Source organism: Phaseolus vulgaris, chromosome 5 (assembly GCF_051622355.1).
Source record: "Phaseolus vulgaris cultivar YP4 chromosome 5, ASM5162235v1, whole genome shotgun sequence".
Classification (NCBI taxonomy): Eukaryota; Viridiplantae; Streptophyta; class Magnoliopsida; order Fabales; family Fabaceae; genus Phaseolus; species Phaseolus vulgaris.
Window position 1 is genome coordinate 22,220,635 of NC_143502.1, and position 14,286 is coordinate 22,234,920.

At 38.8% G+C, this 14,286-nt stretch overlaps 1 protein-coding gene across 2 annotated transcripts; it reads left to right on the top strand.

Annotated features, from left to right (window-relative positions):
* Nucleotides 1–7,049: 7,049 nt before the first annotated feature.
* THE1 (protein kinase family protein) lies at nucleotides 7,050–10,974 on the top strand. Of its 2 annotated transcripts, XM_068643771.2 has the most exons (3): nucleotides 7,050–7,663; nucleotides 7,757–7,811; nucleotides 7,982–10,974. In XM_068643771.2, exon 3 carries the CDS (start codon nucleotides 8,095–8,097, stop codon nucleotides 10,615–10,617), a length of 2,523 nt encoding a protein of 840 aa, XP_068499872.1. In that variant the 5' UTR covers nucleotides 7,050–7,663; nucleotides 7,757–7,811; nucleotides 7,982–8,094; the 3' UTR covers nucleotides 10,618–10,974. The 2 variants fall into 2 exon arrangements, with proteins under 2 accessions (XP_068499872.1, XP_068499871.1); XM_068643770.2 differs by having other exon boundaries at nucleotides 7,050–7,811.
* The last annotated feature ends 3,312 nt before the right edge of the window (nucleotides 10,975–14,286 follow it).

Sequence of the window (14,286 nt, forward strand, 5' to 3'; positions counted from 1 at the left end):
CACATAGAAAACTTCTTGTAAAGGAATCTCATGAAGGAGGTCTCATGGGCCACTTTGGAGTTGATAAAACTCTTGATCTTTTAAAAGGAAAATTCTTTTGGCCTCACATGAGACGAGATGTTCAAAGACAATTGTTTTAGATTCATTTCATGTCTAAAATATAAATCTAAAACAATGCCTCATGGACTCTATACTTCTTTACCGATTGCAAGTGCTCCATGGAAAGACATTAGCATGGATTTTATTCTAGGATTCCCTATGACTGCAAGAAGTTTTGACTCCATTTTTGTGGTTATGGACCGTTTTAGCAAAATGGCACATTTTATTCCATGCCACAAGGTGGATGATGCTCAAAATGTTTCCAAACTCTTCTTTAGAGAAGTGGTAAGACTTCATGGATTACCTAAAAGCATAGTCTCGGATAGAGATCCAAAGTTCATAAGCCATTTTTGAAAAACTCTTTGGGAAAAACTTGGCACTAAACTTCAATTTTCCACATCTTGTCATCCTCAAATGGATGGACAAACAGAAGTAGTCAATAGATCTCTTTCTACTATGCTTAAGGCGGTCATGAGGGGTAGCCACAAGTCATGGGATGCGTATCTTCCCCATATTGAATTTGCATATGATCCTGCCTGTTGACCAAAATGCTGGAGCTTTGCCTCGTCAAACTTGGATCGACGTATGCGCCGTGTTAGCCTCCGTCCTTCACCGCGATCCACCTCAAGAACCTGCAAAAGACGAAACGGCGCCGCTGCGGCCGATCGCGCTCCGACGCCCAAGTCAGCGACTGAACCACCAAATACTCAAGAGTAAAACTCAAGAACTCTAAGGAACCGTGACCAGTTCTCTCTCAGCGTACTCAAGACTCGCAAGCGTAAAGAAATAATTTGAACGTGCGTACCTCAGAAGTTCGTTGGGAACTCTTATATACCTTGGCACTTTCTCTCTCCTGGCAGTTATACATCTGGACACGTGGCACGCATCCAGCTGTACACGTGCCTTCATCTGGAGCATCCTTGACTTGGGCGTTACTTTTGACTCTTTCTTTGGCTAAGTTACTTATGCATGATACTATTCAGTGCATAGTTGCCTTGGAGCGTGATCTCTTCTGGATGGCGAGTTTGGGTGCCTTCGTACACACCTTCCCTGTGGTCTCGCCGACCGCCTTCATGATCTGCACCACCTGTTTCACCGTATATGCTCAAGTAAGCTGTCCCCCGACCTTATCCTCTGGCCAGCTGGGAAGTGTCTATCTGCCTCCATCTTCGGCGATGTCCTTGTTTCGGCGATCTCTAATCACTTGGTCGCCTGGGTTCACATCTGGCGACTTCATCTTCAACTCGGTGACCGCCGGTTTAGGCATGATGTAGATCGGAGCACGCCAACTTAATAACTGGCGAGTACGCAAGCCCCCCGACCTCCTTCCCTTCTGCCAACCAGGTGTACCATCCAACACGCCTATACCATAGCTCGACGCCACGTCATTACTCCCGACTACCAGGGCGGTACAGCATACAATAAAGTAGTTCACAAGAATACTAATATTTCCCCATTTGAAGTTGTATATGGCTTTAACCCTCTTACTCCTTTAGATTTGTTACCCCTTCCTAATCCACAAACTTATGTGCATAAGGAAGGCGCTACCAAAGCTGAATTTGTTAAGAAAATGCATGAGAAGGTTAAAGAACAAATACAACAAAAAACTGAGAAATATGTCAAATATAACAATAAGGGGAAGAGAGAAATCATTTTTGAGGAAGGAGACCTATTTTGGCTTCATCTTAGGAAGGATAAATTCCCATCTAAGAGAAAGTCTAAACTTAGTCCCCAAGATGATGGACCTCTCCAAGTCCTCAAGAAAATCAATAACAATGCATATAAACTTGATTTACCTGCGTAATATGGAGTACATGATACTTTTAATGTCATTGATTTGTCTCCTTTTGTAGGTACTAATGAAGAAGACGAAGCATTGGATTTGAGGACAAATCCTTTTCAAGAGGGAGGGGATGATGGAAGAGGCTCAAGCACCAACTCAATTGAAAGCCCACCAACATGTCAAATTGGGCCAATCACTAGAGCCATGGCTAAGAAGCTTCAAGAATATTGGAATACTGCCACTGATGGCAGAGAAACCTACCTATACATGCTCAAGACGCCATAGACTCTAGTGTAGAGTAGCATTTAAATTCTTGTCAAAATTAGCATAGGAAATTTCTTTTGTAATTTTGTTAAAATGAAGATTGGTACCTAAAATACCAACCTAAGTTTAATTAGAGTTTCCTAAACTTATAATTAAACTTAGGCCGGTCCAAAGCTAGCCCAATGGGAGTGCAAGTTCTAGAATTCTTGCACATTCTAGATCCTTGAACATGTCTTCCATGTGCTTCAATTCTAGGCGCCAATTTCAAATAGGATAGTTTAAATTTCCCACTCTTTTACCTTGATGTAAACCGGCCTCCCTTGCTATTTAAGGAGTGGCTTGGCTCATGATTTCACAAGATTAATATACTAGTGAACTGCTGCCAAATTTGAGCCAATTTCACTTCTTGTCTAAAACCTCTCAAGGTTAGACTATTGATCTTCAATTCTCACCTTACCAAAGAGAGATGACCTCACCACTCTCATTCCCTACCTAGCATGCACCTCCAAGGCCACCACACCTCTTAGGAGGGCCTTGTTTGTCATCCTCCATTGTGCTTTCGCCGATCACCAACGAAATCTCCAAATCATGAAGGCACTTCTCCATCAGTTCAAGGTCACTACTTTGGTGGTTTGTGTGTTGTAATCTGGTTTGATTACTTAGTGGATTACCCAGTGGTTTTCTGGGGACTGGATGTAGCTCTTGGCTTAAGAGTGAACCAGTATAAACTGTTGGTGTATCTCTCTCTTACTCTAAACTCATTTAAATTTTGTTATAAGCTTTACTGGTATAAACATCCGATTGTTTCGAAGAAACAACCAATTGTTTTTCTGTTGCTTTGCTTTTTTATTGCTTATATTCTTGGCTAACTTGATTCTTGTTCTGGATTCACACAAAGAATTTTGTTAAACCTAAAAAAGTTTTCAAAAACCTCTCTTAAACAATTCACCTCTCCTCACGTTTAAGGCCATATATTCTAACATCATATCCTTTGCCTAATATCGACATCCTGGTAGACAATGCTTCTGGCCAAGGTTTCCTCAGCTTTATGAATGCTTTCTCCAGATACAACCAAATATGAATGCACCAATCGAACGAAGAGAAGACTGCTTTTATGGTCGAATCTGCCAATTATTGTTACAAAGTCGTGGCTTTTGGTCTGAAAAATGCAAGGGCAACGTATCAACGTTTGATGGACAGGATCCTACAACCCATGCTCGGGAGGAACATCCACGCCTACGTGGACAACATAGTGGTGACCTCCCCAAAGGAGACAATGCACTTTGCCAACCTCGAAGTGCTTTTCTACACCATTAACAAGTATGGTCTGAAACTAAATCTTGAGAAATGTGTGTTTGGGGTGCGCACAAGGAAAATCCTAGTTTTCTTGCTCACGGAAAGAGTAATAGAAGAAAATTCAGACAAATGTGCAGCCATCATCTACATGAAAAGCCCGACTAGCATCAAGGAAGTCCAACAACTAACCGGAAGGATGGTGGCTTTGTCACGTTTCCTGTCGGCTAGTGGAGACAAGGGATATCCCTACTTCTCATGTCTAAAGAAAAATGATCATTTCCAATGATCAGAAGAATAAGAAGAGACTTTATGACGGTTAAAATAATACCTCACCCAACCACCCGTCTTATGTAGGTCGGTCTCAGGTAGGCAGATCAGACTTTATCTATGCGTAACTGACAGAGCCATCAACTCGGTTATTGTTCAAGATCACGAAAGGGCTCAGAAAACCATTTATTATGTGAGCAAGGTATTACAAGGAGAAGAGGCACATTACCAATGTATTGAGAAAGCGACAGGTCGAGCACATTAAGAAAAATGCGAAATGCACGCAAAAAAGCCCACATGTTCGGATGTAGCTAGGCAGGCGAAACATTCAGCTCGGCCAAAAACTCCTTCTCGAACAAGTCGAAGGGAAGACGCATTCCCAGCCTAATAAAACAAGTGTCATAGATGAAGCAAAATGGGCCATGGGGATCGTCGGATTCATCGTTACAAACTGGCTCACCCTCACAACAGACGCAAGCATTTATCAAACTCTCATCTGTTTTGCTCAAAAAGGATGAATCCCGCAAGTCCTCAAGTTTGGAAGAAGTGGTGTACAAAGACACCTCCCTGAAGAGGTCCCTTTTTTCCTAGGGAAATAATGCCATGTAATTCATTCTTTAGAAAGTTAAAGGGTAGGACTATCGTAACGCAAAAGGAAAGGGAAACCAAGTGGAACAGACCTCAAGAGGCCCAAAAACTTGGGTAGAAAGCACTGCGTAAAACAAGAACACCTACTAAGGGGGTAAGGTCTACATCGTACCTAAAAAGGGAGCCAAACAAGACCAAATGAAATCCAAAATATGAGGAGGAAGCGTTCAAGTCAGTGACTGGGGAAGACAAGGGACGAAAATGAAAGCATAAAGGCCTTTGGAGATGATGAAAAACTTTCAGAGGGAAGGTAGGATGTCGGCCAGTGGGCGTATGACATGTGTCCAGGCATTTAATGAGCCCCTGCCATGCGTCTCTCCGAAGTGACAACCTTGAGTAGCACAACTGCATTCATTGCGCTTTAAAAAGCAGGTACCAACAATCGAGTGACCTCGATCAAGGGTCACCCATCCTATCTCGCCTTTGGAGCTCGGCCACTTCCTTGCCCGATAAACCGAAAGTATGTCGATACGACTAGAAATCCTCAAGCCTTTTCGGCTGGTTCGTTAGGCTCAAGGCTGGGGGGTTGTGTGTCGTCCGGATACAAGTAGGCATTTGGCCGAGCTCGCATATCGGGATACAAGTAAGCATTTGGTCGAGCTTGCATATCGGGATACAGGTAGGCATTTGGCCGAGCTCGCATATCGGATGCAAGTAGGCATTTGGCCGAGCTCACAAGGCATCCACACAAGTCATTCACACAGGTAGGCTTCTTACCGATCTCATCATAAGTCAACCCTTGTCGGCTTTTGACCAGCGGATGCCACAAAGCGAGTTCACTCGCGATGGTCAGGTAGCACTTGAACCTTTGTTCCTCGAAAGCTTGACTCGAGGTTAGGGGGTTGTGTACTGCTCGGATACTGTTAGGCCCAAAACACGTTAGGGACTAGCACAACAGTACGACATGGGCCACAAGCCGACCCCCATGGCCCATTCGCGCGATCATGTGGGCCTTCGCCCAAATATCGCAAGACATCCGTGATAAACGACTTCACTTAAAGAAAGCCTAACGTTTTTCCCACCCGCGAATGTCCCTTAAATCGCAATAAATGCCAATACCACGTTCTTGATAACGATATAAATAATGTCCTCAATATCCCTGATTATGTTGTTTAATTGTTCCCATTTATATGCATGATACTCAAATTTTATAGAAAATGACTCTCATATGGCACATTAATGTTGGAAGAGCCAGAGTAAAAGTTCAGGCCCATTAAGGCTTATAAATAAGCAGTCATACACAAGAAGTATCTCAACTTGCATCTTTGCAATATATTCCAGTATATACATTATATTTTATATTTTGTGCTCTCACTGACTTGAGCGTCGGAGTGTAATCGCAGGTGGAGCCCCCTTTGTCCCCAACAGATCGGTTCGCTAAAGCCTGGAGGTGGTTACCAACGCCTCGTCCAGTTAGCCAACCAAGTACAAGAAGGGGAACCTTGAAGAGCTCACCCATAATCCGACCGACTTTGAGTCGGCGAGAACAGGGTCATTACTCCTTTTCCTCTATATAAAGAGAGTTTCATCCTCTTCATTCACACATCTTTCTCACTCACTGATGTGAGTTGATTTTAGGTTGATAAATTAGGTGACACTTTTTGAGAATTAGGATCAGTAATTTTTAAGCAATTAAGGTGAGAAGTCTAAGGAAAATCCCCACTGAACATTAACTTAACAAGTGTTAAGTATATGTGAAGGTTCATTTCCATACGATCAAAGAAAAAATACAATTATAGGTGATTATGAATGACAAAATAAGGTGCGGAAACAAGAACACAAATCTAAACAAATGAATCGAATAGAAACACAATTAAAGACAATTGAACCGATTAGAATGATCAAAGAAAGCATATGAAACAATTATCCCAAACACTCACAAGATAAGACTAAGCTAGGAGAAACAATTCTCACTATTCTCACACAATTTGTGTATAGTAACTTTACTCTTCATTTAATGTATTTTTACATGAACCAGTCACCCCTATTTATAGTGTTAAAGGTCCGGTTTTCACCAAAGAAATAGGTGGAAAACTCATAAAGAACCATTTGAAAATGGCACCTAAGTGAGTCACATGAAAGGTGTGACTTCACATGGAAGGTGTGACTTTACATGGAAGGTGTGACTTTGTTTCTTCTTCTCATAAGCCCTACACTTCTATCCACACCTCCCTTTTATGTTCTATATAAAAACCTTCTCTAAAACAATTACAAAAAGGGACATTAATTGATGTTTGTGGCCTGCTCTTAGTAATTCTCTAAGGCATGGTTGATGATGTGCTCATGGCTTGGGCTTGGGCCTCAGATTGGCTTGGGCTTGGGCCTTACATTTAAGAAGACTAATACGAAGAACTTTAAATACTTTGGACCTTGTCCATTCCTCCTATTAATGAGGTCTTTGCTTGTTGAGATGACCCTTCAAAATTGGCATTCATGGTCATCTTCTTGTGTATTTGGATCGTATTACTCACCTTCTTCTTCTTCACCCACCACTGTGAAGCTTATTATTCTTCCTCTCAGTTTTTCATTTTGTTTACTCTTTCTCTCTCATCATTTAATACTTTATTTTATTATAATACTTTTCTGGATTTATTGGATTATTACTCTTTTAAGAATAACTTGGTAGTACTGAATGTTGAAAGTTTCTAGAAAGTTGAAAGTTTCTCGAAAGTTCCTGTTGAAGGACTTACACAATACTGCGGACTCAGAGCACGGGAAACCAATTTTGTTATGTCTTGAAGCCTCTTTGCTACATAATTTACTCTGGATAAAGCTTTTAGCCATGGTAGAAAGCTAACTTAAATGTCTTAAGAGTTTCATAAGTGTGATGTTATGCTATTTTATCAACCTCCGACCCTTCTGTATCCTGAAACCGCGTTTAAGCGGGTCCCATTGATCGTTGAACCCAGCGCAACAACCATTTTCTTCCAAGCCATGTTCTTTTGTTTTTCTTCTTCCCTTTAGACTTCAAATCAAAATAATTAATATACTGTCATACGATTCATATCATATTGTATATAATAGAACCTTTATAGTAGTTGTAAGCCTCAATTCCTAAACTTCCATTGTGTTATTTATTTGTTTATTTTCTTCATTTTGCTACTTACTCCTTTGGTTGCAAATATTCTGAATTTTGAAAACTTACACCATACCACAGAATCTTGGTGTAACAGCTGGTTCTATGGGAGTTTCAGCTTGCAAGTTTGAAGCTTTGATAACACTTTTTTAAATTTTATTCTTATTTTCTCTTTGTGGGGTCCACTCTTTCCCACTGTAATTGACAGCCTAATCAACAGCCTGGAAAAGGTATTTGCATTGCGGCCACACTAAAAAGCTAAACTTGATGGGATTTCAGTGATGGGGTTCACGTAATCTAAATTGGGTCTCATTTTGTTTCAGACTTTGAGCCGTGTTAATCACTTTGGCAGAAGCAAGTTTATTCGTGACTTAAACGGTAAGTACACAGCATAATTCCCTGTTAAGACCGTCCTTATTCTGAGATTGTGTTGTGTAATGTCTCATGACTTGTGATGTTGCAGTTAGAATCATGGTATTTTGTCTGTTGCTTGTAACGGAAATGTCCGGTTCTGTGTTCTGAATTTGATAGATCCGAGGTTGTTGCAGGTTTTTCTGTGGCTCGGGAGAGAAAGTTAAGGTTAAAGGCTTAAAGGTTTAAAGGGTGTTGCTAACAATTGTTTTATGGATTGCTGCGTTCTTGGGGAACTACAATAGTGATAATGAAACTTGTAAAGTGGGTTTCCTTTGTTTTTGTTGTTTATTTGTTTTTGGTGAATGGTTCATTTGCTACATTCACTCCTCGTGATAATTATCTAATTACTTGTGGTTCCTCCCAAAGTATCACTTTCCAAGATCGCACTTTCGTTCCTGATTCACAGCATTCTTCTCCGGAGTTGAAAACCTCGAATTCTGTTGTTGCTAGTTCAAATTCTAGTGTCCCTTTCCCAATATATCAATCAGCTAGGATTTTCACTGAGAAAGCTTCTTATAGGTTTAAGGTTGATGAAGGTAGGCACTGGCTGAGGCTATATTTTTCCCCTCTAACCAACTCAGCCCATAATTTGACTTCTGCTGTTATAACAGTGGTCACTGATGATTTTGTTCTATTGTGCAACTTCTCCTTTAGGAACTACAATGGTTCATATATGTTTAGGGAGTATGCTATCAATGTTACCTCTGATACCTTAACTGTCACCTTCATTCCTTCAAATGGTTCAGCAGTAGCTTTCGTCAATGCAATTGAAGTTGTTTCCATGCCAAATGACTTGTTTGTTGATCAGGCATTGGCCCTTAACCCAACTGCACCATTCAATGGCCTTTCTGAACTTGCTTTTGAGACTGTTTATCGCTTAAACGTAGGAGGTCCCTTGCTCACTCCCCAGAATGACACCCTGGGAAGGACTTGGGAGAATGATCAGAAATACCTCCATGTCAATAGTTCAGTCACTAATGTGTCTGTTAACCCTTCCAGCATTAAGTATCATCCAGGTGTTACACCTGAGACGGCACCCAATTGGGTCTATGCCACTTCTGAAGCAATGGGGGATGCAAATGTAGCCAATTCAAATTTCAACATTACTTGGGTCTTTACTGTGGATCCAAACTTCTCCTATTTTATCCGGGTGCACTTTTGTGATATTTTTAGCAAGTCTCTCAACACTTTAGTGTTCAATTTGTTCATAAACACTGACATAGCTCTTGGAAGCCTTGACCTCTCATCCATTACAAATGATTTGTCTGTGCCTTACTATAAGGACTTTATTTCCAATGCCTCAGCAGACTCCAACATTTTGACAGTAAGTGTTGGTCCTGATACAATGGCAGATATCACAAATGCCACTATGAATGGACTGGAGGTTATAAAGATCAGCAATGCGTTCAAGAGCTTGGATGGACTTTCTTCAGTTGAGAGTCTCCTTCCTAGTTCATCATCAAGTAAAAGCAAGATGGGAATAATAGTAGGTTCTTCTATTGGAGTCGTGGCTGTTATAGCTTTGGTTGGTTTGTGTTATTGCTGCTTGGTGAGATACAAATTAAAGTCTACTCAACAGGGTCATTCTTGGCTGCCTTTACCCTTATATGGAAACTCCCAGACCATGACAAAAATGTCAACAACTTCTCAGAAGAGTGCAACTGCAAGCTGCATTTCTTTAGCATCATCAAATCTCGGACGGTTCTTTAATTTCCAAGAGATCCTAGATGCAACCAACAAGTTTGATGAGAAACTGCTTCTTGGTGTTGGTGGCTTTGGCAGGGTTTATAAGGGAACACTTGAAGATGGGACCAATGTGGCTGTTAAAAGGGGGAACCCCAGATCCGAACAAGGTCTTGCCGAATTCCGAACAGAAATTGAGATGCTATCCAAGCTTCGCCATCGCCATCTTGTGTCCCTCATTGGCTATTGTGATGAGAGATCGGAAATGGTTCTTGTCTATGAATACATGGCTAATGGACCTCTCAGGAGTCATCTATATGGAACTGACCTACCACCTCTATCATGGAAGCAACGGCTTGAAATTTGCATTGGAGCAGCAAGAGGTCTTCATTATCTCCACACTGGAGCATCTCAAAGCATAATTCATCGCGATGTAAAGACAACCAACATCCTCTTAGATGATAATTTTGTTGCAAAGGTTGCTGACTTTGGCCTCTCAAAAACTGGTCCTGCCCTTGATCAGACTCATGTGAGCACTGCTGTTAAAGGTAGTTTTGGTTATCTTGATCCTGAATACTTCAGAAGACAACAGCTTACAGAGAAATCAGATGTATATTCATTTGGAGTAGTTTTGATGGAAGTGTTATGCACAAGACCAGCCTTGAACCCTGTCCTTCCTAGGGATCAGGTGAACATAGCTGAGTGGGCAATGAGCTGGCAGAAGAAAGGAATGCTTGATCAAATCATGGATCAGAATCTAGTGGGGAAAGTAAATCCTGCTTCTCTGAAGAAGTTTGGGGAAACAGCCGAGAAATGCTTGGCTGAGTATGGAGTGGATAGGCCTTCCATGGGTGATGTATTGTGGAATCTTGAATATGCTTTGCAACTTCAAGAGACCTCATCAGCACTCATGGAGCCTGAAGATAACAGCACAAACCACATTACTGGAATTCAGTTGACTCGTCTTGAGCCTTTTGACAACAGTGTTAGTATGATTGATGGGGTCAACTCTTTCACAGATGATGATGCAGAAGATGCTGCCACAAGTGCTGTGTTCTCACAATTGGTAAATCCTCGAGGAAGATGAGTTCTTCTGATGTGTCCTTCATTCTTTCCATGGACCATTAAGTACAGTGGCTGTGGCCTTGGACCAATTAACAAGTCCTGATTGATGAATCAATGTTATTTTCCATTTCGTTAATGCTTTTGTAATTCTTTATTCTGTTTTTTTTTTGTCCAAAAGCAAGTTACAATGTGGTATTTGCTCGGTACTGATTGGTGCCAATTAGCTGGTTAGAAAATGTACGAAAGATATCTGTAATATCCTGTTGTACTTTGTACAAGGTAAAGTAGGAGTTCAGCTCCGATAGTTGTTCTTACAAGTTACAATAACAAGCTCTTTAGAAAGTGAATAAACTATACAACTGGTAAAGTGCTTTGATAAGTTTACTTGCTTTGTAAATTTTTCGAGACTGTTCTCTTCATATATGGCTGTCATTGTGTAGTCAATACAATACCCCAAAAATAAATGATAGAAATCTTTTGAGGAGATCTTAACATCTGAACTATACCAATTATGGAATAACTATTGTTTCTTACATAATTGGTATAGAAAAAAACCAAGAAATGGTTGAATATATGGTTCATGGCTCCAAATTTCATGAAATTTCCTATGTTTGTGTTATATCTATCTATACACAATAACAGATCCAATACATGGTTTTTTAAAAGTATTATTTATGATCTTGATTTTGTGCATGATATTATTAGGGAATAAGTCAAAGAAACTTCTACATAACCGCACAATTTGAACATTTATGAGTTAAACAAATTACACCTGTTGTTGAATGGAATCCGTTTATTAGACACTTAATTTTTTGCAACCGTGTACAACACACGTATTTTGAGTTGTAAATTTCAATAGCTCTTGAAGAGTAATGGCAGCCCTCAATTTATCTTCTACAAGCTATAACTTTTCCACTTTCCTTGTGTAAACCTTTAGCACGAGAGAATATACAAATATTAAATGTGGAGTAACAAGTGATGTGGTTCTATATTTGTCTTGACCTTCAATTGTTGGAGATACCCACATTAGTTAGAGATTATGCCAATTTACAATACATAATTAGAGACAATCCTCACCATGAACTGATTTTGTTAGAATAACTTAAACTTAAACTCATCTCCTAATATAGTATCAGAGTTTATCATAACGAAGTTTGTTGGACTTATCATGTCACTTATTATTAGCCCACTATTGAATCATTTATTAATAGTTGTCATTTAGCATTCAAATTAAAATGATTTCAACGTAGACTCTCTAACGCAGTGATAGATCGTCTAACGCTAGACAAATGATAGTATAATTGTGGTCAAATGACCCCAAGTTGTCTCCCGATGAATCCAATAATAAATCAAAGCAATCAGTATTAAGAACTTATCTACGAGCAATAAAAATTAGCAATAACATTAAATTAAAGGGGTTTGTGATTGTTTAGCAAGAAAATATAATAGACGTGGTAAGATGAATAAAAATCAGGTGATTCTAAAGTTCTTCCACCAATAAATTCTTCACATGTTATCTAAAGATTATCATCATTCATTTATCATACAAGATTCAATTAAATCAAACATTAGTCCAATTTAGTTGAATCTTATCAGTAAAGCATTTACTGATGTACTCAATATTGTTGGGTCTATTAGTGTAAGTTCAAGAGGGGAGGGGTGAATTGAAGTTATAAAATTTTCGCAAACACAAACTGTTTTACAGTTTATCAGAGGAAAAAGAACATATTGATTTTAGAATGAACAGATTGATTCTTCACAACACTTTAACACAAAGCAAACATATTCAGATCAGAATTGAGATCAAACAGTGAAGTATGGAAAAAACAGATTGGTTCACTTTTAACAGTTTTGAAGAACACAAAATATGCCAAAAGAACAATCAAGAGTATTCAACACAAGACTTTAAAGACAATGAATCTTTATCAAGGATTTAATGAAGAAAACTATTCTTCCTTTAACCAATTACAAACTAATATTCAAAAGCTTTGTTTATGATTGAAGAACTTTTCCAGATCACGAAAAACAGTTTTTATTAAGCCCAGAATTAACAGGTTTATTTTCAAGTAAATAGATTTCGTTCTTGACAGATTAAACAATAACCAGAAACTAGTGCAGGGTTGAGAAGATTTATGCAAGCACGGTTTATACTGGTTCACTCATAAAGAGCTACATCTAGTTTCACCTCACCCCAAGGTGAAATCCACTAAAAACCAATTCCAAACAATTACAACACAAAAGTTCTTGAAACCTACAAGAACAATACAAACAAAGCTGAAAAACCCTATTTCAGCACACCTTGCACTCCAAGAAACCCTATCAAAGAGTGACTAACACTTAAACCTTTACAAACAAGAATAAAGGAAAGATAACACCTGAAAAGAAGATGCAAGAAGTCAAAACTAGTAGTTCAATTGCTGCAGAACTACACCAGCACCTTCACCAAGATCAAGGTTTTCCTAGAACAAGCACACTTGAATATCACTTTGGAAAACCTTTCAAAAACTCAATTTAATCCTTCTTCTCACACAGAAAGTGTTTAATCTCTGTCAAAATCGTGATTGATCAACAACCTTTCATGTGAGAGAAGCTTTTCTTTATATAGAAAACAATTTCTAACTACTTTTCAAAAAACAGTTGAAAAACTGTTATGAAAACAACAGATTCAGCTTAAAAACAAACAGATTTATTTTAGGAGAACTGCCAACTCAGCTAACTGAAATAACTGACTGAGTTGTACCTTTGGTGCCCTAACCAACTTTCGAAAAGCCTTTCAGCAAACCAAAAATAAACCTATTCTTTTACAGAGAAACATATTTATTTTTATGCAGTATCCTGATTTTTTAGAAAACTCTAAAAAGCTTTTTGAAAAACTTTTAACCACTTTAAATGCTTGATCTAACCTTGACTAGGCATCTAGGACAGGTCATGTAGCAAAAGGCAACCTTACATATACACAAGCCTAAATACAAAATCATCTAAACCCATTACAACTTCAAAGTAAACTAGTTATTTTCTTCATCAAACACACACAAGGGTTGAGTAGAGAAGAAGCTTCCTCCATCTTTAACAAATATCTCACGTGTCTACTTATGAGATGTCTTTGTTCTATCTTTAAATCATGTGTTCAAGTGATTGATTAGAACAATGTGAACTAACCAAGAAATCCAAATTAAAGAAAAGAATTTAACCCTCAACATGCATTCAAGAACAACTTTTACAAAAACCAAATTTCAAAAATATTAGAAGGTCAAAACAAACTGCTACATAGAATTGAAAAACGAAACTTGTATTGATCAGAACCTCATAACTCAATGGGAAATTACAGGAGAATTAACCTAGAAGGTTTAGGCTTTCCTGAGGAAGACGAAAAAAATATAAAAAGGAAATAAAACTAGATTTAAAGTGTGTTGTGATGCGATCCTAAAATGATCCTTTGTTCTTCCTCTTACAACTCTTTTATAATATTTTTTTTAACAAAATCGAATTCATAACTGACTCAGGATATTGTTTAACAATTATCAAATGTTTCATTTCTTTGTTTCGAATTATTGAGCAAATATCTTCTTTCTCGATCAGTCTCAAATCTTGTTCATACTTCTCTTCCAAATATTTTTTTTCCAAACTTCGTACAAATTTGTCCATTCATTATAATTAAACCCAGTGTTGCTTATGAGAGATATTTGAAGAA